General features: G+C 42.1%; 1 protein-coding gene across 2 annotated transcripts in view; it reads left to right on the forward strand.

Annotated features, from left to right (window-relative positions):
* LOC120571299 (retinoic acid receptor beta-like) overlaps positions 1–26,259 on the forward strand; it is a 232,602-nt gene that overhangs the window by 192,485 nt on the left and 13,858 nt on the right. For both annotated transcript variants that reach the window (XM_039820181.1, XM_039820182.1), the window contains exons 5-7: positions 6,413–6,589; positions 13,322–13,526; positions 24,144–24,302. In XM_039820181.1, the coding sequence (XP_039676115.1) occupies positions 6,413–6,589; positions 13,322–13,526; positions 24,144–24,302 (541 nt within the window). The remainder of the gene's footprint in view (positions 1–6,412; positions 6,590–13,321; positions 13,527–24,143; positions 24,303–26,259) is intronic.

A 26,259-nucleotide genomic window follows, 5' to 3' on the forward strand; every position in this document is an offset into this window, starting at 1 on the left:
GTTGACTGAACTAGTTGATAACCAGCGTCGTGATACAGTTTATGCGGGACCGCAGTTGTTAGGTTAGGTGAAGCCGGATAACTGAAAGAGATCCAGGGCATTTTGATCTTGCTTCGTAGTACAGGCCTCAGGTGAGCAGCTAATCTACCTCCCACATCATTGGCAGAAACATAGCAAAACCACTATGAACCCAGAAACCCACTAAACAGACCTATGTCAAATAAAAAATAAAAAATCCCAACCGGCAGCGGCAGATGCCCGCCCACCAAGAGCCTGGTTCTGTCCTGCTTAAAAGGGAGTTTTCCTCGCCACTGTTGCACTAAATGCTTGCTCTTGGGGGAATTGTTGGAATTGTTGGGTCTTTGTAAATTACAGAGTGTGGTCTAGACCTACTCTATCTGGAAAGTGTCTTGAGATAACTATTGTTATGATTTGATACTATAAATAAAATTGAATTGAAATAAACTAAAACATTACACTGAAATGAAGGATTAAGCAGACAAAACATTGTTAATTTTGGGAGCAGAGGCTAGTGAAAAGGGAGAAAGGCAGCCTTTTCATACCCGACAAGAAATTGGAGTAAAATAACAAATATATGTATGAGGTCATTTTTTGTATGTATAAAGAGCACTGGATACAGCTTTGCACGTATAAAATGACACGGATGGTCAGCGCTGGTTCTGCTCTGTGGGGCCTATAGAGCAGGCGCACTAGAGACCTCAGTAGACCGAGCCAGCTATCTCCGGTCCAGTCCATTAATTATCTGATAATGGACACCTTAAAGGGTATTAACCCGCTTATACCATGGTCACTTGCCAAAGAATTTTTTTTAAGGCCATTAAGTTATATTTTAATTTAAATTAACATTTAAATAATAACTCTGTTTCTCTGGTTAGACCTCAGGGTTTGACTAATACTGTACCTGGAATAATCATTCCCATCCCATAAGGTTCTCTTATGCAATGCAAACATTGTCCACTGCTCCAGGAAATAGGACGGGCCTTAGATACGACTTTGGCAACTGGAGATATTTCTAGTCCGCTCTGCTCGTAGAACCCTTCAGCTCAGACAGATAACGCTATGCTAGCAAGATTGAAAGTCAATAACAGTGTACGGTTGTCAAGCATTATATAAAATTAGACAGTTTATTTGCCAACGAGACAAGCTAGCTATCAGCCACGCCATTGTCCCCAAATCAATATCGAAGACTTCACAAACAAATGTGTACTGTACAGTACTGTCGGCTGCAGCCTGAAGTAGCGACCTGAACAGCGAACGGGAAGAGAGGTTATTGCTGTGAAACAAAGTCAGTTCCAAAGGCAGGGTAATTTAATTATTTTAGCTTGTGTGTTATCGCCATCCTGTGTTGTTCAGAAGACGAGGCACTAAACAGTGTTGGAAATAGCATAATATGTTCAGATTTTCATTTAGAACAGTAAGCAGTCAGTTTTACCAGAACTCGTTAGTTGGAGTCCTATATCACTTTTAAATGGGCACCCTGCAGCCAATCAGAATTGAGTATTCACCCAGACCATGGTGTAAATGATTTAATCCTCTTAAAGTTCTTCTAGACTTTCCAAATGTTATCGGACCAAATGGATGAAATTATGATAGTGAAACGAGTTGTTTTGCGTATTGTGACACAAAAAAAAATCCAGTTGTTGGGAGTTGTAATTCCACTGCTTCCACTGCTTGGCCACTATGTCACTATTTCAGTGTCATTAAACGTTTTTCCAACGTTTTAAATTGTAAAATTTTTCTTCTACGCATTTTCGCTTATTTCTACGACCCATATTTTCAGGTCAATGTGACCCAAAGTCAACACAAGGGTTAAAGGGGTGATAGAATGATTATATAGGGTATTTCACACTGTTCCTTAAGATCTCCTATAGGGTATGTAACATTGGTTGGGCTGAAAATGGCCCAAGTGATTTTCTGTGGGCCATTAACTACCCTAATATGGCCCTATTTTGAAAAAGAGCTTTTGTTCCAAATATGGTATGCTCATGAATATTTAGATGAGCTGTGAGCTGATTGGTTGAGCGACCCACATACGCATACATTGGAGTCTCATATTACACACACACACACACACACACACTCTGTCTGTTACATGCCCAGACATGCAGTGGCTGTAGCCGAGACAAAATGTTTCGACACTTTCATTATAACTAGTGTAGTTGTAACGTTAGCCTTGGGACATAAAAAACCTCCACCAAAGAATCACAACTCACCTAATAGCTAGTAAGCGTGGGGAGTGGAGAGTGAACCCCTGCAGTGTCCTCTGCCAGTGCCTCTGCAGCGCTGCGTTTGATCCACAACTCCCGCTCCATTGTCTGATATACTCGTTCTAAACACTTTTTTCTGAGCCAGTAGGCTATTCCGTTGTACAGTCTGGAACACTGCATTTACGACTGTGGTTCATTTTCAATATCCTTGAAAAACTTCCAAACTTTGTTCTTTCTAAAGTCCTAAACAGCGTGTGTGAGATCCTGACAGAGCTCCAGCTCAGCAGGTCTGTGAAGGGGGAGAGGCCGACAGAGAAGGCAGAAAACCCGGCCGGCAGCCGCCGCCTGTCCCGGCAGATTGTCGAGCTTGTGAAGTCCGATACTGTCCTACCAAATTTGCAATTAGCCATTAATTTTCGTCAAACGACCCATATTTGAGCTTTACATAGTTGATTTCTCGCATAAAAAAGTCTTAGCAGTGAATTTATTCAGATGAACAATGTATACAATTTCAGAGATCTGCGTGACCTAGATTCAGAAGACTAGCTGACCTCAGGTCAGTTGTGTAGCCTATAAATGTTAGTGGGGCATGACAAAGACTAGAGCCTAGAGCCAGATGAGTAGGAGTTGAGAAGTTGACGTCAACTTTTAGCTTTGTTGAGATTTGCCCGTTTTCAGCAGCAGTTTCAAATTGTGAGATTTGCAGAGGAAAGAGGTGTCAATGGGATTTTGAGGTTCTATGTATGTCCTATTTACCCACCAAACTGTCATTTTTCAACTATAAAACTAAAATCGGTTTTGCATTCTATCACCCCTTTAAAGCACCCATATTATGCTCATTTTCAGGTTCATAACTGTATTTTAAGGTTTTACCAGAATAGGTTTACATGGTTTAATTTTCAAAAAACACCATATTGTTGTTGTACTGCACAGCTCTCTCTCACTGCTGCAGATCCTCTTTTCACCTGGTTTCTGTTTTAGCTACAGAGTGAGACCTCTTTTCATCTTCTTCTTCTGTACTATCTTTAACTGCACTCGCACATGCGCAGTAGCTCAGATGTAGAGCATGTCAGCTAGCTAACTCTAGAGACAGTAAAAGAAAGCCTGTTTCTCCAACTTTGGTCAGTTACAAGGCAGGATTAGCTGGGAGACTTCTAAATGAGGGCGCACATGTAAGTAGTTCTTTTATAGATTATGGTGAACTTGTGTGTGTTGTAGCAGTGCTTTGCTATTGAGAACGACGTAGCATGCTAGCGTTAGCGTTAGCGTTAACGCTAGCATTAGCCGGCTAACGCTAACGCTACGAGCTAACGGTTGTGGTTAGCCAGCTCATTTCGGACTGTGACGTCACAGTCCGAGGCCGATTTTGAACAGCTCACTAGGAGACTGAAAGCAGGACACATTCAGAAACCGTATCTCACTCAAAACAGCATGGATGGATTTTTTTCAAAGTTTGTATGTGTGTGGAAGCACCAGAGACACAAAAGAACACCCCAAATCCCAGAAAAAGTGTTTTTTTCATAATATGGACACTTTGAAGCACTGAGCACTTCCAGGGGGTCACGTCTCCATTAGATAGTTTGTAGATTGTGTAAAGACCCGTCCCTCCTGAGTGTGCAAGTGTTGGTGTGTGTCACCTCCTCCTCTGCGAGTGTTTGTGCTGTACCCTTGCTACATGTGGAGACTCACTCATGTGGAACAGATGGGCTATTCCATGTAAACCATCAAGAGAACAAACAAATGATCATCAGATGCTCCATGGCCGCCATCAGCCGCTACACTACGGCTTTTCCCCTCGCTACACCCAAACCATTCCCCAACTGCTGCTCATTGCCCCCCTCTGTCTATCTGAATCTGTCCATCATACTATCTTCAGTTCAAATTTCATTCCCTCTTTTCCCTCTTCCTCTCGTCTTCCTGGCACTCTAAAACGCATTGTTGAAAATAAGATCTAGCTAATGGAGCAGTTAGAGTAAAGAATAGGGAAAAGTTCATTAAAGGCACTGAACACCCACACAGGTGTTTTGAGTTAACCTGGCTGATTGGACCTCTTCCCAGGACTGTGTGGGTGTGTTTAGACTGATTAAATGACATCTTCAAGAGTCTCTTGTTAGCTTTGTTGCAACTGTTAGGGCAGGACAAATGACACTTTTATCATTCTTATTGCTAGAAAAAGAGTGTGACCTAATAAATAGCTTCGCATTTCCCCCTACTCATTTCTGGGTTCTCCTCCTTTGTGAACAACATGAAATGAAGGAGAGGGTACTCTTGCATTGCCAGACCTTCCTCCACAGTGCTGCGGAGGAGGGTCTGGCTAGTCCACACAGCATTCCAGGATGGGAGAAAAACATGCTCTGGTTTATTGGCATTTCTTAAAACCATCGGCTAAGCGCCAGACATAAAACGGGGCCTCTGCACACTAGCCTCAGGAAAAAACTTGTTTTGCAATGTCTATTACCTTCCTCTTTCTTTGTGTTGGCATTCTAAACTCTGGTGGATGTATGAGGACTATAGTTAACTGCTCCTCAGATCTCTGCAGGGTAAATCCAGCTAGCTAGACTATCTGTCCAATCTGAGTTTTCTTTTACACAACTAAAACAACTTTTGAACATACACATGTTCCACCAAAACAAGTTCCTTCAAGGCTATTTTGCAGCAGCACCGTGGCTCCGTCCGGCGCTTAGCATCGCCCAAGATGATTGTGATTGGTTTAAAGAAATGCCAATAAACCAGAGCATGTTTTTCTCCCATCCAGGAATGTTGGGTGGACTAGCCAGACCAAGGTCTGGCAAAGCGAGACTAAGAAAGAATGTATCAGTAGTGGATTACACCAGCTGTCATAAATCAACAAACTGATGCATCAATCTTAGCTTATCACCTCCCATGAAAAAAACTCCCTTGATTCGTGCTTCTCTTCCCTCCGCCTTCCCACAATGCCTCTCTGCTCTTATATACTTAACTTTCCTCCCATTCATCTGTCATTTCCTCTCTTTCTTTCCTCTGTGTCTTACAGCACTTTTTACTTACACTTTTTCCTCTTTCCACACATTGCGATCTGTGGGTATGTCTTCATTGCTTCCTTGGCTTCCGCCCATCCCAGCTCCCCTACAGTGTTTGTGTAGGTTCTGGACCGTATAGCTGTATTAATGGCACCTCTGGCTTCAAGCCGCTCGGTGCTACCTGTCACCGCTCTGTTTCTGCATCCCATCATTACCGAAGCATCCCACTGACAGCGTTGCACTTATCGCAGGGCCCGGCCGCCCGGCTCAGCTCAGCGTATTCACAACAACAATCCTGCCAGTGTTTCTGAGAGCTCAGGTCTTACGGAGCTTATTTACTGTATGCAAGTGTGACACATATAGAGCAGAGTGAAGAGGCTGCACTGAGGAGATCATTAGCAGCAGTCTGTGCAATGACTAAAGGAGCTGCCTCTTCGCCTGACGCCATACTCTCTGTTTGTCTGTTTGCATAATGTGTGTGTGTGTGTGTGTGCGTGCATGCGTGCCAATGGCCCATGATTTTGTATATGTATTTAACTGCATCTATAATATTTATGTCCCTGAAAATTATTCCCTTCAAGTGGACTCTTTAAAGGTCCCATGGCATGAACATTTCACTTTATGAGGTTTTTTAACATTAATATGCGTTCCTTATGGTAGGGAATGGCGATAGGTGTTTACCGAGCCCTGGGTATCCTGCTCTGCCTTTGAGAAGATGAAAGCTCAGATGGGCCAATCTGGAATCTTCTCCTTATGATGTCATAAGGAGCAAGGTTACCTCCCCTTTCTCTGCTTTGCCCGCCCAGAGAATTTGGCCCACCCATGAGAGAGAGACATCATGGCTTTCAAATGAGCAAAGTGGCAGTTGGTCAAGTAGCACACTCCACCCTTGCCCCCTCTCTCCTCCTCAATAGCTACAGACACAGAAACGGCACATACTAAGGAAAGCTCATTGTGGGACTGGCTCTAGTGGCTGTAATTCTGCACCAAGGCTGAATTTCGGGAAAGAGACTTCAGATACAGTATTAGGGGGTCACTAAGGCCTATATAAAAGCATCCAAAGAGCACCATGTCATGGGACCTTTAAATAAATTGTTAAAATGTGTATGTGTGTGTGTGTGTGTGTGTGTGTGTGTGTGTGTGTGTGTGTGTGTGTGTGTGTGTGTGTGTGTGTGTGTGTTGCAGAACTCGAGTGCAGACCACCGTGTGAGGCTGGACCTGGGCCTGTGGGACAAGTTCAGTGAGCTGGCCACTAAGTGCATTATCAAGATCGTGGAATTTGCCAAACGAGTGCCTGGCTTCACAGCGCTGACCATCGCAGACCAGATCACTCTCCTGAAAGCTGCCTGTCTGGACATTCTGGTGGGTGTTGGATCTTTTATTTTGGAGGAATAAACTTGTTGTTTAGGGAATTGAACTTGTCATTTTGTGGTTGAAGTGGCTGCATTGTGGTGCATTGTTTTGCTGGCATGCTGGACGTAAGCTAACGTAGCATGTGCCCTAAATAATTAGATTGTTATTTTGAGAATGCTATAGGCCTAAATGCACACTGAAAAAAGATTAAATGTACTTGAAGATTTTCTGCATACAGTAAAACTACTCTTCTTTAGAACAATAATTTGTGTCTGATGTGGTTTTCTCCACTAAAAAGTTCCATTACCTTGTAAAAAAACGCTTCAAATTACACATGTCATCATCTACACATTCTTCCCATTGAAGAATCCAGAATTTCTGAATATTTGAGGTGTGGCAGGATCTCGTCCCATGAGATCTTGCGATACTAGATATTTCTGGTTGAGGTGAAAAGTTGTCTCACGATATCAGTACACTAGTGCAGAGCAATAGCCAGCATGACGGAGTCTTGCTTTGACATCAGAATTAGCATAGAAAATCCCCCCACGCCCGTTCTCAGAAGTTGACTCCGAGATAACTTTTGCAGAGCAGTAGCGGAGTTGCAGTTGGGAAAAAGCTGCCTGTTAAACCCAACGTTAGAGGGTATACCGCCACTCTCTCCGCTCTCTCTCTATCACACGAGACTGCAGCCCGGCAGCAGATCAGTGTGGCACTGACTGTTCCTTTATCCACTCACTCACTATTCCCTATATAGTGTTTATTAAATTGTGAACTATAGGGAACAAAAACAAGATTTTGGACACTCACTGAAAACATCATTGCGTCAGTAGATGCGCCGGTTATTTGTGTGACGGGAGGCAGGCGCGCCCAGCATCATGTAAACAAACCAAATTTAAATTACTTATAATCCGTCCCTGAAACAAAGTGAGCACTCAGGAGAATAGTAAAATGTTTTATATTAAAGATGTTGCATGTTACATTTCCACTGTTTAGAGCCTGTTCCATTTTTCCTTTTCAGTTTTTGCGGGTGCTTCTGCTTCTTCTTCTTCTCCTCCGGAAAAACCCGGCGGCATTGCATTGTGGGATACGGGAGTAAAATGTATGGTACATCGTATGTACACTCAAATTAGCAGTGCATTGTGGGCATTTTATAGTGGACTATATAGTGAATGAAATTTACCGCGGAGAATTCGAACAACACTACAAAATGGCAAACACACTATACAGAGTGTATAGTGTATTTCTGTGATAGAGAACGATTTCCAACACAGATTGTCTTTTTTTAAATGAGTTGGGAATGCAACAGCAAACCCTAACTTTGCTTTTAATGATATTAAACAAAGAGAAATGTTGAATGTGAAGTGATCATGCCACTGACCAACAAAAACCTGGTCTAAAGTCAATAACGCAGCATTTTATTATTTTAACAGCGCATTAGTAAAATGCGCCTAGTCTCGTGTACAGCGTGCGCACACTATGCTTGTTACACACATACATACACAGGGACATGCACATGCACATTATACATGCACTCGTGGTATTTCTAGCCCTGGCATCTGAAACCTGATTGAATAGCCTAGTCACAGCTAAACATGATCATGCACTCGGTAATTGCAATCAGACACACTTATTTTTTTTCTGTCAACACCCAAACAAAATGAAATAACTAGTTCTGGGCTTTTTTAAATCAATAGCTTCATCAATGAAGAAAACATATTTATCCTGCCTTTGACACTATGGTATGGTGTATGTTTAAAGAGTTTAGCCAAACGTTTTTTTGCTATTCACGTCTGAAATGCTGTTCTTTTTATTTTTTTCATTATTTTTATTTGATTATTTGAATCATTTAAAACTGAGATCTTCAACAGGGGGTCTGGGGCCCCTAGGGGGTCCTCAGCCACCAAAAAATTGATTCTGATCAAAAAAAGTCAAATGTCTTAACATGAATCCAACATATTAGCAAATATAAATCAGCCTATTGGTGAAAAAGCCCCACTGATGATGATGATGATGATGATGATGATGATAGGCTTACTGTTCTATAACCTATATAACCTTTTGTCACCAAGGTAGTAGTCTATATCCAAAAGGTTCCACTTACGGGGTTGCTCCAGTGCCACAGGAAATTCCGACGGTTGTCCCTCTTTTTGGCCAGATGTCCGATACCTTCCTCTTTCTTTGTGTTGACATTCTAAACTCCAGTGGCTTTATGAGGACTATGGTTAACTGCTCCTCAGATCTCTGCAGGGTACATAATAAATAACAAACAGACTAGACTATCTGTCCAATCTGAGTTTTCTGTTGCACGACTAAAACAACTTTAGAACGTACACATGTTCCACCAAAACAAGTTCCTTCATGATTTTGCAGAGGCACCGGGGCTCTGTCCAGCACCTGGCGCCGTCCATGACGATTGTGATTGGTTTAAAGAAATGCCATTAAGGAAGGTCAATGCAAGACTACAGTGATTCTGTCTGTTGGCCACAAAAATGGTTAGTGCACAGTCTTCAGTCTCTTTCCTGCCTTTTTTTAATCTACATTAAAAAAATTTAAAGTTTTCCTTTAAAAAGTAACTTAAAGATACAGTGTAGATGCTACTTCAGTAAACTCTCTAAAATATTAAGTAATGAGCTACAAACGTTCTCAGAAGTGTTCGTAGCAGTGGCTTAATACAGTTATGTATAAACATACAGGGAGTTTTGTACATTGTATTCTAATATGTATTCTCTCTTCTCTCGGTTGTTGCTGGGTGTGTAACAATCCATTAATTTGTTTGGACTGTGTGGTGAGTCAATAACCTCAGCCCTCTGGGGGATTGGTGGGTTTGACCTCAAGCCCCAACTCCCATTAGACCAATCCTCAAACCTTAATGGATGACCTACTCAACTGGCCAATGGGAGTAGAGAAGATCTGATTAATTGATCACAACAGTCAATTTGATTCTTCATGTGGAGTCGCTGTCTGTAGCGGAGATTAGATTACACACACAGAAACATTTTTCAGCCTCTAATCTTTTTTTGGGACGGTCATCTGTTTTTTTATATATTGGTCACTCGCTCTGCATTCATTAAAGACGATGTTGTGTTCTTTATGGAGTACAGATGCAGTAACGTCTGCAGGGTCGGCCGGCTGCAGTGTTTGTGAATGTTTGTTTGTCATTTAGGAATTGTTAAGTGAAGCAATGTACTGTACTAATGTAGTAATGAGATGGAAAAAGGCAAATGGCTGTCTCCCTTCCTCTTCTGTCTCCCTTATCCATGCTTGGCTGTTGTGGGTTACAGAGAGGGTGGGGGGGGATTAAATTAGCATCCATTGCTCAGAGGGAGACAAAGGAAGAGAAAGTGGAAAGAAAGTGATGACAGGCTTGTTATGTGGCCAATAATTTACTGCTCAGTACTTGTAGTTTCAGGATGGCTTCAGAAAGCTGGTCTTACAACTACCATTAACCCGTCCAGCACATTAAAGGAATAGTTCAACATTTTGTGAAACATGTATTTTCGCTTCTTGCAGACAGATATTAGACTACATAATTACGTACATACCACTCACATGTCTATGCTAATTATGAAGCTAGAGCAAGTAGACAAGCTTAACAGCTTAGCTTAGCATGGAGGCTAGAAGCTAGTGAAACACTTGGTCATGTGGTCAACAGCCTATTCATCTGATTGGCTGTTCAGCCTGAAACAAGAGTGAGGAAGACAAACAAACGATTGTGAGAGGCAGAGACAAGGATCCTTTAATTTTTCATTTCATCTAATCAATCCAATGCACATAAGAGCTGTCAAAACTGGTCAAAAATGACGTTTGAATGATCCTTCTTAAAAACACAGAGGTTCGAACTATTGGAATAACTATTTTTGCACATTATGTCCATAAGATGGCAAAAGTACAACAAGATATACATACCTACTTGTTTAGGTGTATTTATTCCAACAATAACTTTTAAAATATCTCTACATTCCTACACATTACAACGTTAATAAACTCATATCCTATACCGTGATATTTAATATAAAGACCGTAATAGACCTCTCTCTCTGCGCCCTCTGCACCGCTAAATAATTAGCCCCTTAGCATTTAAGCTGGCTTACCAGCCTGCCTCTAAATTAGTAAAATCTAACAATTTATGATGTTTAATTCACATGCTCTTGTCACATCATAGGAAAGCACATTGCTATCGCCAGATGAGTGACAATTTTGTTTGGCTAATTTTCTGTAACCAGTGTATGATGAAGGCATGTTGGGCGGGTGAAATGTAAAACATTAGCTAACGAGCCAGCAGCCGGCCACTCGGTAGCTCCGCTCCCACTGTAGGGAGACTTCTTTGCCTAGAGAACAGATGAAAGCCTGGGAGATGCACAGTCGGGTTAGCCATCTCCTGGTACTGCTGTCTTCCTGGCGGGGAGTGAAGCAAAGGGACCATAGGCTCTGTTCGGTTCTGCCACTGCTCGAGCAAACGCTGTTTGTTGTGGGTATTATAGCAACAGTATCCAGTTTGGTGAGTTATTTCCTTCCAGTGCTATATTTTGGCCAAGACTAGTGGTGGCGAGGGCCGACATGAGGCATTGCCACAGTCGGCTTGGTGTGTCAGGGCCTTTAAAAGCCTTTATAAATATTTTAACATTCATAGCTGCAGACTTTTCAAACTTCTTAACAAACTGTGTTATAACAAGAACAAAGGATAAACACTAAAGGACTAAAGGGATTTCTACAACCTGGCAACTCATGTGTTAATATTGTTGCTGGCTTGTTACTGATATATGTAATCAATATATTAGTATTAGTAAATGATTAAAGGGTAATAGAAGGGTACCTTTCTACAAAATAGTAAACGCTCCCTGCTGCCTGGTGGATATGTCCTTAGAAGACATGGAAAATGAGACAGGAAGTGACAGGGTGATCTGCATTTTGGCGAGGTAATTGCAAAAACAATGATTTATGCATGAAGATGCATATTTATGTGTGGTGTAAATGCAAAGTAGCGAAAAATCATATTTGGACACAACTGGATAAATGAATGCTTGATTATAACACAGTATTGTGTATGTTTTTAACTGGCTCAGTTTCAGTGGCAGTGCCATGTATTAATATATGGATTTTTGGAGTTTGTATTGACCAGGTCTTACTTGTCAGATGTGACAAAGCAGTGAAGTGAACTCCCAGGGACACAGAGGTGAGAAGTTGAAGGCCGGCAATGACTTTCAGGCTGTCACTCAGCCATCAACATCCACTCAGCAGCACATTTCTCTGGTGAAGGGCGTAGATATTGTGCACAGGGGCTGGGTGAGGGAGTGTCAGAGGAAAGATCAAACAGTGTGTGTGTGTGTGTGTGTGTGTGTGTGTGTGTGTGTGTGTGTGTGTGTGTGTGTGTGTGTGTGTGTGTGTGTGTGTGTGTGTGTGTGTCTCTAAGCGCAGGCTGGCCAGCCGGTGCAAGTCACCGCCAGTAGCCATGTTTTATTCTGTTTCATGTTGCAGACACGCCTGCCACTCACTGTCAGAGCCAGCCCACTCAAATAGCTTCAAAGGCTACTGTAGGCTTCACATCCACCATTGGTTGCTTCATTAGGTGTACACACACACACAGCAGCAGCAGGAGACCCAAAGGTTATTCTGTTCAAGTGTGTGGAATGTCATTGTTTTGGTCGAGCTTGTTGTCTCTGCTGCTCTTTTATTGGAAACTTGTTAAAGTGCCCATATTATGAAAAAAAATCACTTTTTCAGGAATTTGGGGTGTTATTTTGTGTCTCTGGTGCTTCCACACGCATATAAACTTTGAGAAAAAAACATCCATGCTGTTTTGAGTGAGATACAGGTTTCTGAATATGTCCTGCCTTCAATCTCCGGGTGAGCTGTGCAAAATCTGCACGGCTTTCTACGTCACTAGCCAAAACGAGGGGCTAGGGGGCTAACCGTTAGCATGCTAGCATGCTAGCTCGTTTTCAATGGCAAAACGCTGCTACACACACACAAAAATTCACCCTAATCTACAAAATTAATTGTATAGAACTACTTACATGTCCCTGTTCTGCAGGTATTCCATGCAAAGTTGGAAGTTCACCCTCGTTTAGAAAGTCTCCAAGCTAATCCTGCCTTGTACAGGCTGAAGTTGGAGAAACAGCTAGCTAGCTCATGTGTAATCCTTACCTAGCTACTGCGCATGTGCGACTGACAACAAAGATCTTTCAGAAGTTGAGAGGTCTCACTCTGTAGCTAAAACAGAGACCTGACACAGGGTGAAAAGAGGAGCTGCAGCAATGTGCAGTACAACAAAAATATGGTGTTTTTTGAAAATTAAACAATGTAAACCTATTCTGATACAATCTCAAATTACAATTATGAACCTGAAAATGAGCATAATATGGCCACTTTAAACTTGTTCTGGTACAGAACCAGATTCTCATTCTAGAGTCTACCTGCCCTGGTTTTGCAGATTATTATCAGTCATGGCTACGGTTACAGTGATATATCAGGTAAATAATGCTGTGAAAATTAAAACCATCATGATCACATATGTGTATCAAGTGGTTAAACTTGCAGGGCAGTTCAATTTGTTGTGGTTTTTTGTGCTTTTCAGTCTATTTGATTGTGATTAACCCTCTGAGGATGACAGACGCACCAGCAAGTCCAAGTGATGTTCATTTTAGACATTGTTTTACCATTTTAAGTATATAACTTTAAGTTTCCTGTCCACTAAATCCCTGCTGACTATCCCTCTCCCTTCCTTCCTTTCCTCACTGTCAGATCCTGCGCATCTGTACGAGGTACACCCCTGACCAGGACACCATGACCTTTTCGGATGGGCTGACCCTCAACCGGACGCAGATGCACAACGCTGGCTTTGGCCCACTCACCGACTTGGTGTTCACTTTTGCCAACCAACTGCTGCCCATCGAGATGGACGACACGGAGACAGGCCTCCTCAGCGCCATCTGTCTCATCTCCGGAGGTGGGCGAGCCGGGGCAGAAAGGGAAGAGCAATAAATATGGTCTTTGGGGATTGGGTTAGCAGTCTTGTTGAAGTATAAGGAGCACATCATTTAGCATCTGAAATCACAGATGATGACCTTCAAAGCTATTCAAAGCTGACTAGCTAATTAACTGCATAGCCTGCAAACCGACAATAGCAGTACATATGGGGGAATCTTGAGGGGGTCAGGACCTACCTAGTCTATATTGACAACGTTTCATTTCCGGGATTGTTCAGGTGCCGCCGGAAATTCCGCGGGATGTCTCTCATTTTCGGCCGGATGTCCCCCCCCTTCCTCTTTCTTTGTGTTGGTGTTTTAAACTCCAGTGGATTTATGAGGACTATGCTGCTCCTCAGATCTCTACAGGGTAAATCCAGACAGCTAGCTAGACTATCTGTCCATCCACCATGCTTTCATGCTACACTGGTTACAGAAAATGAGCCGAACAAGGTTGTCAGTCATCTGGCGAGAGCACTGTGCATCTACGTTGTGAAAAGAGTGTGTGAATGAAACATTAAGATGTTAAACTTTACAAATTTAGTGGCCGTCCAGCTGGCTGGCTAGTTAGTTAGGTTACCTGCTAGGAGGCTCAGTTCTCAGTTCAGCATCTTCTGTATTAGAGAAAAGAGTCACTTCATCCGATGTTTAAAGTGAATAAAACAGCCTTGCAAGCCTACTATATGAGTACAATTTTGGCTGTATGATTTGCGTCACCTTTTTGCTCTTGAGAAATTATGTTTATTATGCCCATGCCCCCAATTAATGTTTGTTTGGTAGCTTGTTCAACAAGCTGAGGTGCAGGACGCAACGTGACATTGCTAGCTAAGGAGGCAGTATTAGTTAGAAAGCTAATGTAGGCTGAGGCTCTTTTTGAGATGTGTCACAACTGTTGTCTCGCTATAAAAGTTTTGGTTACACTTCACTTGAAGTTTTCTACATAAGCGTGACATGACACTGTCATGAACGTGTCATAAAACATAAACAAGTCAATTGTTTATGACATAACACTTCTTTTAGTAAGTGTCATTCGGTTTTTGTCATGACAAGTTATGGTTAGGGTTAGGTCAGGGTTAGGGTTCATGTTTCATGACTGTGTCATGACAGTGTCAGTGTCATGTGTTCATGACTGTCATGTCACTCTTATGTAGAAAACTTCAAGTGTTACCAAAGTTTTTTTGCGATACTGAGTGCCTTCCACTCAAGTTTTTTTGATGTGCAAATTGAAAATGCACATAAAAACAGGTGGATGGAAATGCATCTATAAACTTGCTTTAAAGCTACATTGTGTAAGCGGTTAAATTTATATGACAACCAACTGAATATTACTTTATATATATATATATATTATGTTTATGTTACAAGGTAGACAATCCTTTTTCATCATTGACACAAGGAAAAGTATCCTAGACGTCGTTCTAGTGTTATGCACAACCATGCTATAGTTAGTCAAGTAACTATAAATCTTTGAATTTACACAAATAGGCAGAATTACCTTTTGAGAAGAAAGCAGGCAACTTCGGTGTCCATTTTTTAAATCCTTAATTCCTGAGCTCTTTCCATCTTGGAAAAACCACTCCTATATTAACTTTGGTCTTGTTGCTCTGCCTGTTGCGCTGTCGTTTTAATTCTCTTTTTAAGTTCCTTGGCGACTCCGTTATCTTAGCCCTCCCTGGCATTCGTCACGGTGCCACTGAGTTTAAAAGCGCGAAAGGCGGAGGTATGTCCCTCTTTGGCTAATGTATTTTAAAGATGGAAGCGCAACATGGCAGCCGTCATTCGAGCGAGTCGCTCGTATGAATGGCAGATTCTACGCGCACGAAAATACTTTGATTAGTTGGTGGAAGTAATTACACATGAATGAGCACATATTTGTGAAAGAACAAAGGGGGTTTTGCTAAGAATCAACTCAAAAAAATACACAATGGAGCTTTAAAATTAAATGATTGGATTTGAATCTGGTACATGCACAGATGAGGTACATTTATGAAACCAAAGAATAAGGAATATACATTACAGATCAAATCTGTATGCTGTACCTGGAAAAAATCATGCAATTTAATTTCAGTTGGACTTTAACAGTATGTCCCTTGGTAACCATCTTGTGACTCAGAGTTAGCTTCTGAAGCTGGAGGGTCCTGATCCCCAGGTTGGGAAATACTTTTGTAAAGTATCAGGTATCTGCAGCATCACCCATGGAGCATCAATGTCTAAAAATCCCATAACCCTCCTTCATTCTGTCAAATGGCTATGTCAAGTTAAAGGCTTTTTGCAGCCTGATTACATCATATATTTAGCATAAATTCTGATTTAAAGATGTAAACAGAGTTGATGGTGTAGTCTTGGAGTACATCAAGTGGAATGAATAAAGTGATCCACTCCAGATTCAAACCATGCTTAACTGCTCCTTCATTCAACAGAGTCAGCCTGTATTGATTTCTCCAGATAAATATTGACTGGAGCTGCAGCCCAGTTTGGGATGAAAGTAAGCTAGAGTCCACAGCAGTCAGAAACCAGGTCAACCACAGGTTGCTATCAGTGAGGTAGTACTATCCTGACTGCCAAACAAAGGTGTGTGTGTGTGTGGGGGGGGAGGGGGTGTCACTGCAGAGTCAGTCAGCTGAGTGGACTGTTTGAATTGCCCTCTCAAAGGGAATAAGCCTTCTCTGGTTGTTTTCCACCGAGATACCTGAAGCATGACTAACTACCTCATGTTAGGCTACACACACATTAACACACAAGTCTCTGCCCATAACACACACACCCACACACACACACACACACACACACACAAAGTTCTACTGTACGTCCATTTAAAGTTACACAGTTCTTACTATCTGCCACCCTCTACCTTTCGTTTCCATCAGGGCTCAGGCTCCATAACTGCTGGGGTTTTATTCAATGATATGTTTATATACTCAATCCCCAGAGCCTCTGCAAATATTACAGGCTCTTGCATAATCCAGGAACAGCGCGAGACACCTCTGGTTGCATCTGAAGTCACACACCTTGACTGCAGGTTTCAGCAGCTGCTGATCTGCGTGCACACACTGCCACCTTATGGACTGGTGGTGTAGTGTGTTCAACAACGGACCGTGTGTCACAGGATTCTAATATCTAAAACATTATAGTTTATATTATACTATTATATATTATATTATATTACAGCTATTATATTATAACGTAATTAGGGCCCGAGCGCCGACAGCGGCGAAGGCCCTATTGAAGGAATTATTATTCGTCCAGCAAATGAATTGCCTTTTTGAGGGGCCTAACATACAAAAACTCACCAAAATTGGTGGTCGCATCAATCGTGGTGAAAATGTAGGTATTTTAAGGGTTTCAGGAATAGGCGCACTAAAAAAACCTACAAAGTTAAAGCGCCCATATTATGCTCATTTTCAGGTTCATAACTGTATTTTAAGGTTGTATCAGAATAGGTTTACACGGTTTAATTTTCAAAAAACACCATATTTTAGTTGTACTGCACAGCTCTCTCTCACTGCTGCAGATCCTCTTTTCACCTGGTTTCTGTTTTAGCTACAGAGTGAGACCTCTTTTCATCTTCTTCTTCACTACTATCTTTGATTGCACTCACACATGCTCAGTAGCTCAGATGTAGAGCATGTCAGCTAGCTAACTCTAGAGACAGTAAAAGAAAGCCTGTTTCTCCAACTTTGGTCAGTTACAAGGCAGGATTAGCTGGGAGACTTCTAAAAATGGCGCACCGTTTAAGTTAGTTATTATGTTTGGATGGTAACTTGTGTGTGTTGTAGCAGTGCTTTGCTATTGAGAACGACGTAGCATGCTAGCATTAGCATGCTAATGCTAACGCTACGAGCTAACGGTTGTGGTTAGCCAGCTCATTTCGGTCTGTGACGTCACAGTCCGAGCCGATTTTGACCAGCTCACCAGGAGACTGAAGGCAGGACACATTCAGAAACCGTATCTCACTCAAAACAGCATGGATGGATTTTTTTCAAAGTTTGTATGTGTGTGGAAGCACTAGAGACACTAAAGAACACCCCAAATCCCAGAAAAAGTGATTTTTTCATAATATGGGCACTTTAAAACAATTGAGCCCCTGCAGTACATTTAACGTAGACTAACGAAACTTAGTACACATATATGGCATGTCAAGACGTACAACAAAGCTCATTTGAGCCATACCCTAAAGTTCGAAATTAGTGTGATTTTGGCCATTTCCACATGTCGTACTTTAACAAACTCCTCCTAGAGATTTCATCCAATCAACTTCAAATTTGGTCTGTGCCATCTTAAGACGTTAAAGATGAAAAGTTATTAAAAGAAAAACGTTTCGTCATAGGGCATGGCCGTGGCGGGGCGGCCATTTTGTGTATTTCGCCATTGAAACAGGAAGTGGGTGTAATTGAGTGTACATTGTCCAACCGGCTCGAAACTTTTCAGGATTCATAAGAGTCCAACTGAGGGCAAATAAAGGCCGATATTTACTTAAAGTCATAGCACCCCCTAGTGGCAACAGGAAGCAGGCTTAAAAGTCAAGGTGCTATACTTTAACTAACTCCTCCTACAGATTTCATTAGATCGACTTCAAATTCAGACAGATGACATGTTAAAATCTGAAAAGTTATTAAAAGCAAAACTTTTCGTCCAACGGTATGGCCGTGGCGGCCATTTTGAACATTTATCGATGAACGAATAATTTTAGTGTACATTTTCCAATCTGGATGAAATTTCCCATGATCAACAAGGGTCCAGGCCTGAGGACATCTACAGGCCGATATTGACTTTTGGTCATCCTGCAGGCAACAGGAAATCAGCCTTATATGACAAACATCATCCAATTTACATGAAACTTATGTGTGGTCTACATGTGATACTGAGCCGGCCCCTATACTTCAACCACGCCCATGTACTCAGGCCACGCCCCCTTTCATAACTTGTGAACCATTTAAGGTAGACTCTTGTGTGAGGTGTCATTGAACTAAACAGAGTTCCTTTTTGATTGGTGATGGTTTGACCCACCCCCCTGTGATTTAGCCACGCCCCTTTTTTATAACTAATGACCCGATTGATGTACCCTTTTGTGTGAGATATCATTGAACTCAGCAGAGAGTTCCCTTTTCATTGGTGACGATTAGCAGTTTGAGTGCCGCGCAAATGCACGGCCGCAAGGAGTGGCGTCCGCCAGTAACCCCGACACTGTTTGCAGCTTTAATTAAAGATTATCACTTGAAAACTGAGCTCACCTAGTTTTAATTTACTGCTGTCTACTTTGCAGTTGATTTATTAATTAAAGCTGTGGTAGGCACTTTATTTTCAGCATAGTTGGTCCAATCAGCACCACTGGATAACTTCGCAAAGTGTGGAAATTGCAGAGTAATTCATTAAAATTCCAAATTAACGACTCTCAGCGAATATCCGAGTTCTTTTTCTGTAAATTTACGACTTTCGTTCATGTTCTTTAATGTGTGCCATAAACCGTGATAATTATAAATATATTTATATATCTGATAATAAATGTACACGGAGTCTGAGAAATCTGTAGCCAAAATAAAACTGCCTCTAAATAATCACTGTGTGCAGAAATGTGGTCTGTGAATAGATGCATAGCTTTGAACAGCACGTCTGCTGATAAGTTTGAATGCGTTCAGCTGTTGCTCGCCTGCTGTTTGAGACTTTAAAACCTCCAGTTATCAGAGCTTAACGCTACGACTCGAAAGAAAAGGAATTCAAATTAGTTTTCTGCTCAAGTTGTTACCATCTCTGCAGTTTCTCCTCTGCACCAAATGAGTTGACATAATGATGTTGCATGCTTCATAGTCCGTTTCATTTACCGAACACACCCCATCAATTTGGCGGTATATTTAAGCTGCTTGTCAATGGCGCTGCTGCCCTGCGTATTGGTGACTGCTCTGTTAAGGCCCTGACACACCAACCCGATTATCAGTAGGGATGCACCAATCTGACTTTGTCAGTCCCGATACCGATGCCAGGGCTTTGTGTATCTGTCGATACCCGATACCGATCCGATACCGTTGCTGAATTAATAATAAACTGTATACCTTCCACCTTATACCTTCCTTCCACCATGTGGAAGAGACTAAAGGCACCAGACCTTCCTAACTAAACATTACTTTCCTAACTAAGACAAATTAACAGATGTAATGTATAGAATTCTTATTTGTTATTTAAAAAACAATTGTGCATTCAAATTGAAAATATAATGTAATCAAACTTCTTAAAATAAATTTAAATAAATAATAATGGGCCTTCAATAATGGGCTACCTTTATATAGGTTTATAATGGCTTATTCTACTGTCAGGAGTACATAGAATATCACAAAAACATGTTAATGTCATCATGTTTACTAAAAGCTTTGATTACTAAAGGGTTTGGCTCCAAGACATTATCCAATAACTTTATATGAAGGAGAATCCATGAAACAGTTACAGAAGCTACTTTATTGTGCAAACTGCAAAGTAGTAAAATAAACTCAAATCGAATGAAATCACACCTACAAACAACTTTAACACTGTTTCCCTTTCAAAACAAAATAGTTGTAAGCTAGTTGTATAAACACTACCTTGGCCACAGGTAAGTTAGGATGTTGTAGTGTGGTTGTAGTGGGCGACTGAACGTAGCTCCGCTGTCAGCCTCCTTCGGTGAATAATGTTAGCAGGTTGACAGATGTATTTCAGCAAGGCAAGACATCTTAAATCCAGTGTTTTAATCATTGCTCTGAACCTGTCTTTCTCAAGGTCTGTAGCGGGACCGTAGGTGGATTGCGTTCATAATGTTGCTCCGCTGCATGCTTGAAGTGACCTGTCTTTAACGTTAGCACAGTAACTAACAGTAGCACGATAACGTTAGCATGGCCGAGTAACGTTAGAGCGACGGGCAACAACAGTGGCTAAATTATGTCAGATTTTTTAGAAACAAAAAACTTCAGAACAACAGACTGCTCCTCTCTTGAGCACACGTTGTTCTGGTGTATCTCCGGTCTTTCTTCATCCTCTAGCTAACTTTCTTCTCGGTTCTTGAATGTGCAGTAACGACCGGAGCCTCTCCCAGCTTAACAGACTGTTATGCTACCTGGCTAGCTAGGCTAGCAGCTGTAATGTTACCCAGCATGCCGTTCGGCGGTGTAGCTACATTTGTAAATGTAAAATTATTAGTGTTAGAAACTGTTTAAGTCACAAATTATTATATGCCATGGTGTTTTATCCTTTTAAAGATAGTTGTGGGTTATTAATTGTTGTGTTATAAAGTTACTACCATGAGTGAGAAGGGTATGCAGTCAACAGGGGTACGAAAATAACAACAACAAAAAAACTGATATCCGATCCTAACATCGGATCGGTGCACCCCTAATTATCAGCCGTCGGACAGTCTGGCAAGGTCAGTGACTTGAGTCTGTTTGGTGAGTTCCGTGCCGTCGTCAGTCAGTGGAGCTGTCGGCCTTCATTTGGGCCGATTTGTAGGGGTGGGCGATACTGGGAATTTTGGTATCGATCCGATACCAAGTAAATACAGGGCTAGTATCGCTGATATCGATACCAATACCGATACTTTTTACTTGTAACGTCATGGTCATTGAATAATTTTGTGATTTTGCCTTTAGTTCTATCAGTCTGCTAAAATTGCCTCTCTGATCACTGTGCTCAACATTGCTTAAAGTTATAGTGGAGGATTTTCACGAATTTTAGAAAAGATCCGCCCTCTCCACTTTTTGAAAAAATGCACATGCGCAACACTCTACCTGCTCCCGAGACGTAACGCATATTAAACGTGTGCACGAGAGTGCACTGTTTACAAGTTGCTGTCGGCATGGTTCATACAAGCCTACTTTCAAAAAGAAGATTTGCACTTTTCACAAATTGAGATGTTTACCGTGTCTGTGCGTGACTTGTGCCAGGGCTAGCATCGCTAATCATAGCTTACATCAACTTTCACTAGCAGTGATTTTAAATGGATTTCTCCAAATAGCATGCCAAACTTTACCTGTCAGTAGAAACTTCGCGACTGAGGCATCAGTGTAGAGCGCAAACCCTGTGCTTTTGCACACCCAGCGTGGCAAACATTCTCCCAAAAACACTCCTTTCTCTTCTTGTCATACCTTTCATAGACACTGTGCGCTCACCACACATATACACCTGAAAGTATTCATGCGCAGAAAGCGAAAACTACCCTAGGGACGAGCACGTACGACGGCCTTACGTAAACATAGCGCCAGAATGATTGACAACTAGGAGGACCAATAGTCTTGATGATCCACCCGGAAAAAGAAAATCCTCCACAATACCTTTAATGCTGGAGATTACCTGGATACTCCTGATTTCTTGGCTGAAAAGCCTCTGCCAGAGACCTCTGTCTCTCTGTTGGGGGTCTGGTTTGGGGTTCTCCCCCCTCCTCCTCCCTCCTCAACTTTTTTTGCAGCTCAGAGTTCTCTCTCAGGTGAACTGCTTTAATGTGTTTATGCAAATTGGTGGTGTTACCACAGTGGCGAATTACTTTTTTTGCACACATCACGTGTCAGTGTCCGTATCAGCTGGAGTGAATAAACTCCACACAGCGCTTCTCTTTCTTTCCGCCATCATCACGGGCTTCTCTCACTGTTCTGACTCTCCGCCTCCGGCAGAGCAGGGAGGGGCAGGGGGCAGAGAGAGAGAGAGAGAGAGAGAGAGATGCGCTGTTTGCACACTGCGCACAGACTTGGAGAGACGCTGTGCTCGCATGAACTCAGAGAGAAACTACAACAAAAGTATCGATCTCATCACGACAGTATCGATCCGATACCAATACTCATCTTGGTATCGATACTATCGATATTTAGATCGATACGCCCAGCCCTACCAATTTGACATGTTGAATCGGAAGGCAGGCAGTCGGACTCAATGGCCAATCTGATTTATGGAGCGCTAACCCGGAAATAACGAGCGGGATGAGCCTGACTAACACCTCTTTTTGTCGATCTGAAATGAAGACAGATTCGCAACTGCATGGCCTATTTCTCACTTAAAATGTTTTCAGAAACACGTTTCGGTGAACTGTCTTCGTAAAATATGAGATCGTATTCCGAACGAAGCCGCCATTTTTCCCGGTTGTAAAATCCGGGAGCAGCCAGACCCACATGACGTGGTCATCCAATCAGCTGCCGGTTTTCATTTTTTGGGCGACAATACAGATTAGCGCCGCCTGCTGTTATAGAGACGTATTACGTCTCGCACACGTGCAGAACGTACGCTCAAGTCAAGTCCCCAACTCGTGGAGGCAGTCAGTCCAACTGCCTTTTCTGCCGAAGGTCGGCCGTTGGGTTGGTGGGTCAGAGCCTTTAGCCCCACCACCACCCCAACATCCACCTGCAGGCTCCAGCCAGCTACTTTATCATCACTCTCATCACCAATATCTCATGCGGGGGAGTGATGAGGTCGGAGTCTGGCCGCCAAACACAATGTTCTGCTGTTGTAATAAACATTTCAAATGTGAGTTGTCTGACTGAACTGTACTTAAGTACGCATCTGTACTTTACTTCGTTATTTATATTTTTGGAATTTTTTACTTTTACTCCACTACACAGGGCTGTAGTCAAGTCCACCCTTGTCGAATCCAAGACAAGTCCAAGACCAGGACTAGTCGAGACCGAGTCAAGACCAAGTCAAGACCAAGTCCAAAGAGGTTCAAGTCCAAATCAAGACCGAGTCCAAATGAGAGACAGTCAAGATCGTGGAAAGAAAGGGTCAAATTAGATCACATTATTTACTTAAAATATAAAATGGAAATGTTCCCATTCTTGAACTTATTACTTGTCCTGAAGAATTCATAGTACAAAGTGCTTGCTGACATTGTGTCTGTGGCCAAAATGAAAATGATTGATACCTGATGATTGTATATAGTGCAGCAGGCGACCAATCTCAATGCCTGTTCTAGATGGATTTTGAATTAAACTAATACCTGTTTCTGAAACAGTGCGCTTCATCAATGGGTTTTTTTTTATACAGGAAGTTACTTTAGAACAAAAGCATATAGTGCTGTACTCGGTCCAGACCCACTACAATATTTGGCGAGGCCAATGGCCAAGTCCGAGACAAATCCGAGTCCAAACACCAATGAGTCCAAGATGAGTCCGAGACAACAGAAAAGCGTCTTGAGTCCGGACTCAAGTACTACAAGCCATTGCCACCACAATTCCTTTTACTTTTATATTCTTTTACTACGCTACATTTCCCCTAATCATCTTAGTTACTCGTTACTACAAAATAAAATTGGAAGAAATCTGTTACACAAAAAACAGGCAAAAACAAAAAACACAGGCCAAAACTAAAGAAGAAGAGGAGGAAGCATAACAACTGATAGTGTCATGGAAGAATCTGCTGCAGGGCATCAACGTAACAGACAATGACCACCCCGATGACAGTGGCGAACGGGGTGGTGATGAAGATAACGTTACACACCTTTGGCCTTTGGTTCATAATCATTTACATCGTTACACAGACATAAACACCTAACACCCCCATGGTTGAGCTTAAAAGTCTGACTGGATATTTGGTGTGTGTGTGTGTGTGTGTGTGTGTGTGTGTGTGTGTGTGTGTGTGTGTGTGTGTGTGTGTTTTAGACCGTCAAGACCTGGAGGAGCCCTCCAAGGTGGACCAGCTCCAGGAGCCGCTCCTGGAAGCTCTGAAGATCTACGTGAGGAAGCGGCGGCCCAGCAAACCGCACATGTTCCCCAAAACCCTTATGAAGATCACAGACCTGCGCAGCATCAGCGCTAAAGGTAGGAAGGATAGCAACTTACTGTCATGTTAGGAGATTGCAGTCAAAAGTAGGGCTGGGCAATATATCGATATTACATCGATATTGTAATTTTGAGTTTGGATATCGTAATATGGTAAGTGCTGTCTTTTCCTGGATTTAAAGGCTGTGTTAGAGTCAAGTGATGTCATTTTCTTTACCAGACTATTCTAGCTGTTCTATTATTTTCCTTTACCCACATTGTCAATAAATCAACTTTTTTTTTAGATACATTTTTTATTGTGTTTTTTTAGGGACCGTTCGGTATTTATGGAATGGACCACCGGAGGAAAATAGGAGAGGGTCATGTCTTTTTATTCTTTGCTGGGGGGAGGGTCGCCCAACATTTTTTACTCTTGGAGGGGGGGGGTCACCCAACTTTCGTATTCATGAAAAGAGCAACATTGCAAAGTTTGGTGCATATTTTTCCATGTAGCTCTCAGTCTCGGCCCCCCATCAGCAACCTAGCAGATGGGTCTGACCGCATACGTGGAGTTTGCTGGGGGCAAGAGGAGCACTGCCCCCTGGTGACTGAAACGGGTAATTGCATTGTTTAAAAAATGATTACCGTTTGGCATGACCAGATATTTTATACATTTTTTAAATAACACAAAACAACTAAATGGTGGTAGGTAATACATCTGATTTCATATACTGCTTTAGTAAAAAAATGATTACCTGGCTGACGATGGGAGCAGCAGGACGCAAAAAACGAAAATTACTGTTGCACTGGACATCTTGCCATGCCAACGTTGCCATAAAGGTTTCCTAAATGCCATGTATATAAATTGGTTGTCAGCTTGATTGCGCGTTTTGTGTATATTTGGACTTTTGGTGTGATTGCGCTGCGTTTGGAGAGCCATCTCAACAGACTGTAGGTCGAACACTGATTGTTCACTGTTACATTTTAGTTTAATTATTCCGCCACCGTCTGTCTATTGCGTTCCAAGAGCCATTAACGCCAATTGTGCTTATTTTGAATGTTCTTAACGTTTGTTTAAACAAGTGTATACTAGTTACTACTACGAGTAGCTTAGTATTTGAATATGTAATAGTAAGCAGGAAGTGTGCATTTAGTTGCATGCTTATTGTGTTTCCCAAACAATGTTTTTATTTATAGTAAAAACTACTGCATGTCCACCACACAACAACAAGGTAGAGTTTCGTAAGAGGAGCAGAGGTTAAAGGAACACGCCGACTTATTGGGAATTTAGCTTGTTCACTGTAACCCCCAGAGTAAGACAAGTCGATACGTACCCTTCTCGTGTCCGTGCGTGCTGTAATGCTGTCTGACGGCTCCAGCATTAGCTTAGCCCAGCACAGATCCTGCAGGTAACTGGTTCCAACTAGCCTACTGCTCCGAATTGTGGCAAAAGTGACAAAATAACACCAACATGTTCCTATTTACATGTTGTGATCACAGCGTCACAGCGTGTACAAAAAACAATGTAACATGAGACACAGCCATCTTCTATCTGTAAACAAAGAGCATATCACTCCGCCCAAGTACTATATTCTTCCGCCTGAGAATATAGTTCCCGGTTTGTTTACGGTTAGAAGATGGCTGTGTCTCATGTTACGTTGTTTTTTGTACACGCTGTGACTCTACAAATCACAACATGGGAACAACAATAATATTGGCATTATTTTGTCACTTATTCAGAGCAGTAGGATTACTGGAACCATTCATCTGCCTGTTCTGTGATGGGCTGATGCCGCTGGAGACGTCAGACAGCTTTACAGCACGCACGGAGATGAGAAAGGTATGTATCGACTTGTCTAACTCTGGAGTTTACGGTGAATAAGCTAAATTCCCAATAATTCGGCGTGTTCCTTTAAGCCGCGTATCTCATAGCTGTAAACAAACAATGGGCATCTGTACCAAGTATCTTTACCAAGCGCAAACCAGTATCAATGAAATGTTGGGGGGGGTCATGCCT

This window comes from Perca fluviatilis, chromosome 13, assembly GCF_010015445.1.
Source record: "Perca fluviatilis chromosome 13, GENO_Pfluv_1.0, whole genome shotgun sequence".
Taxonomy (NCBI): Eukaryota; Metazoa; Chordata; class Actinopteri; order Perciformes; family Percidae; genus Perca; species Perca fluviatilis.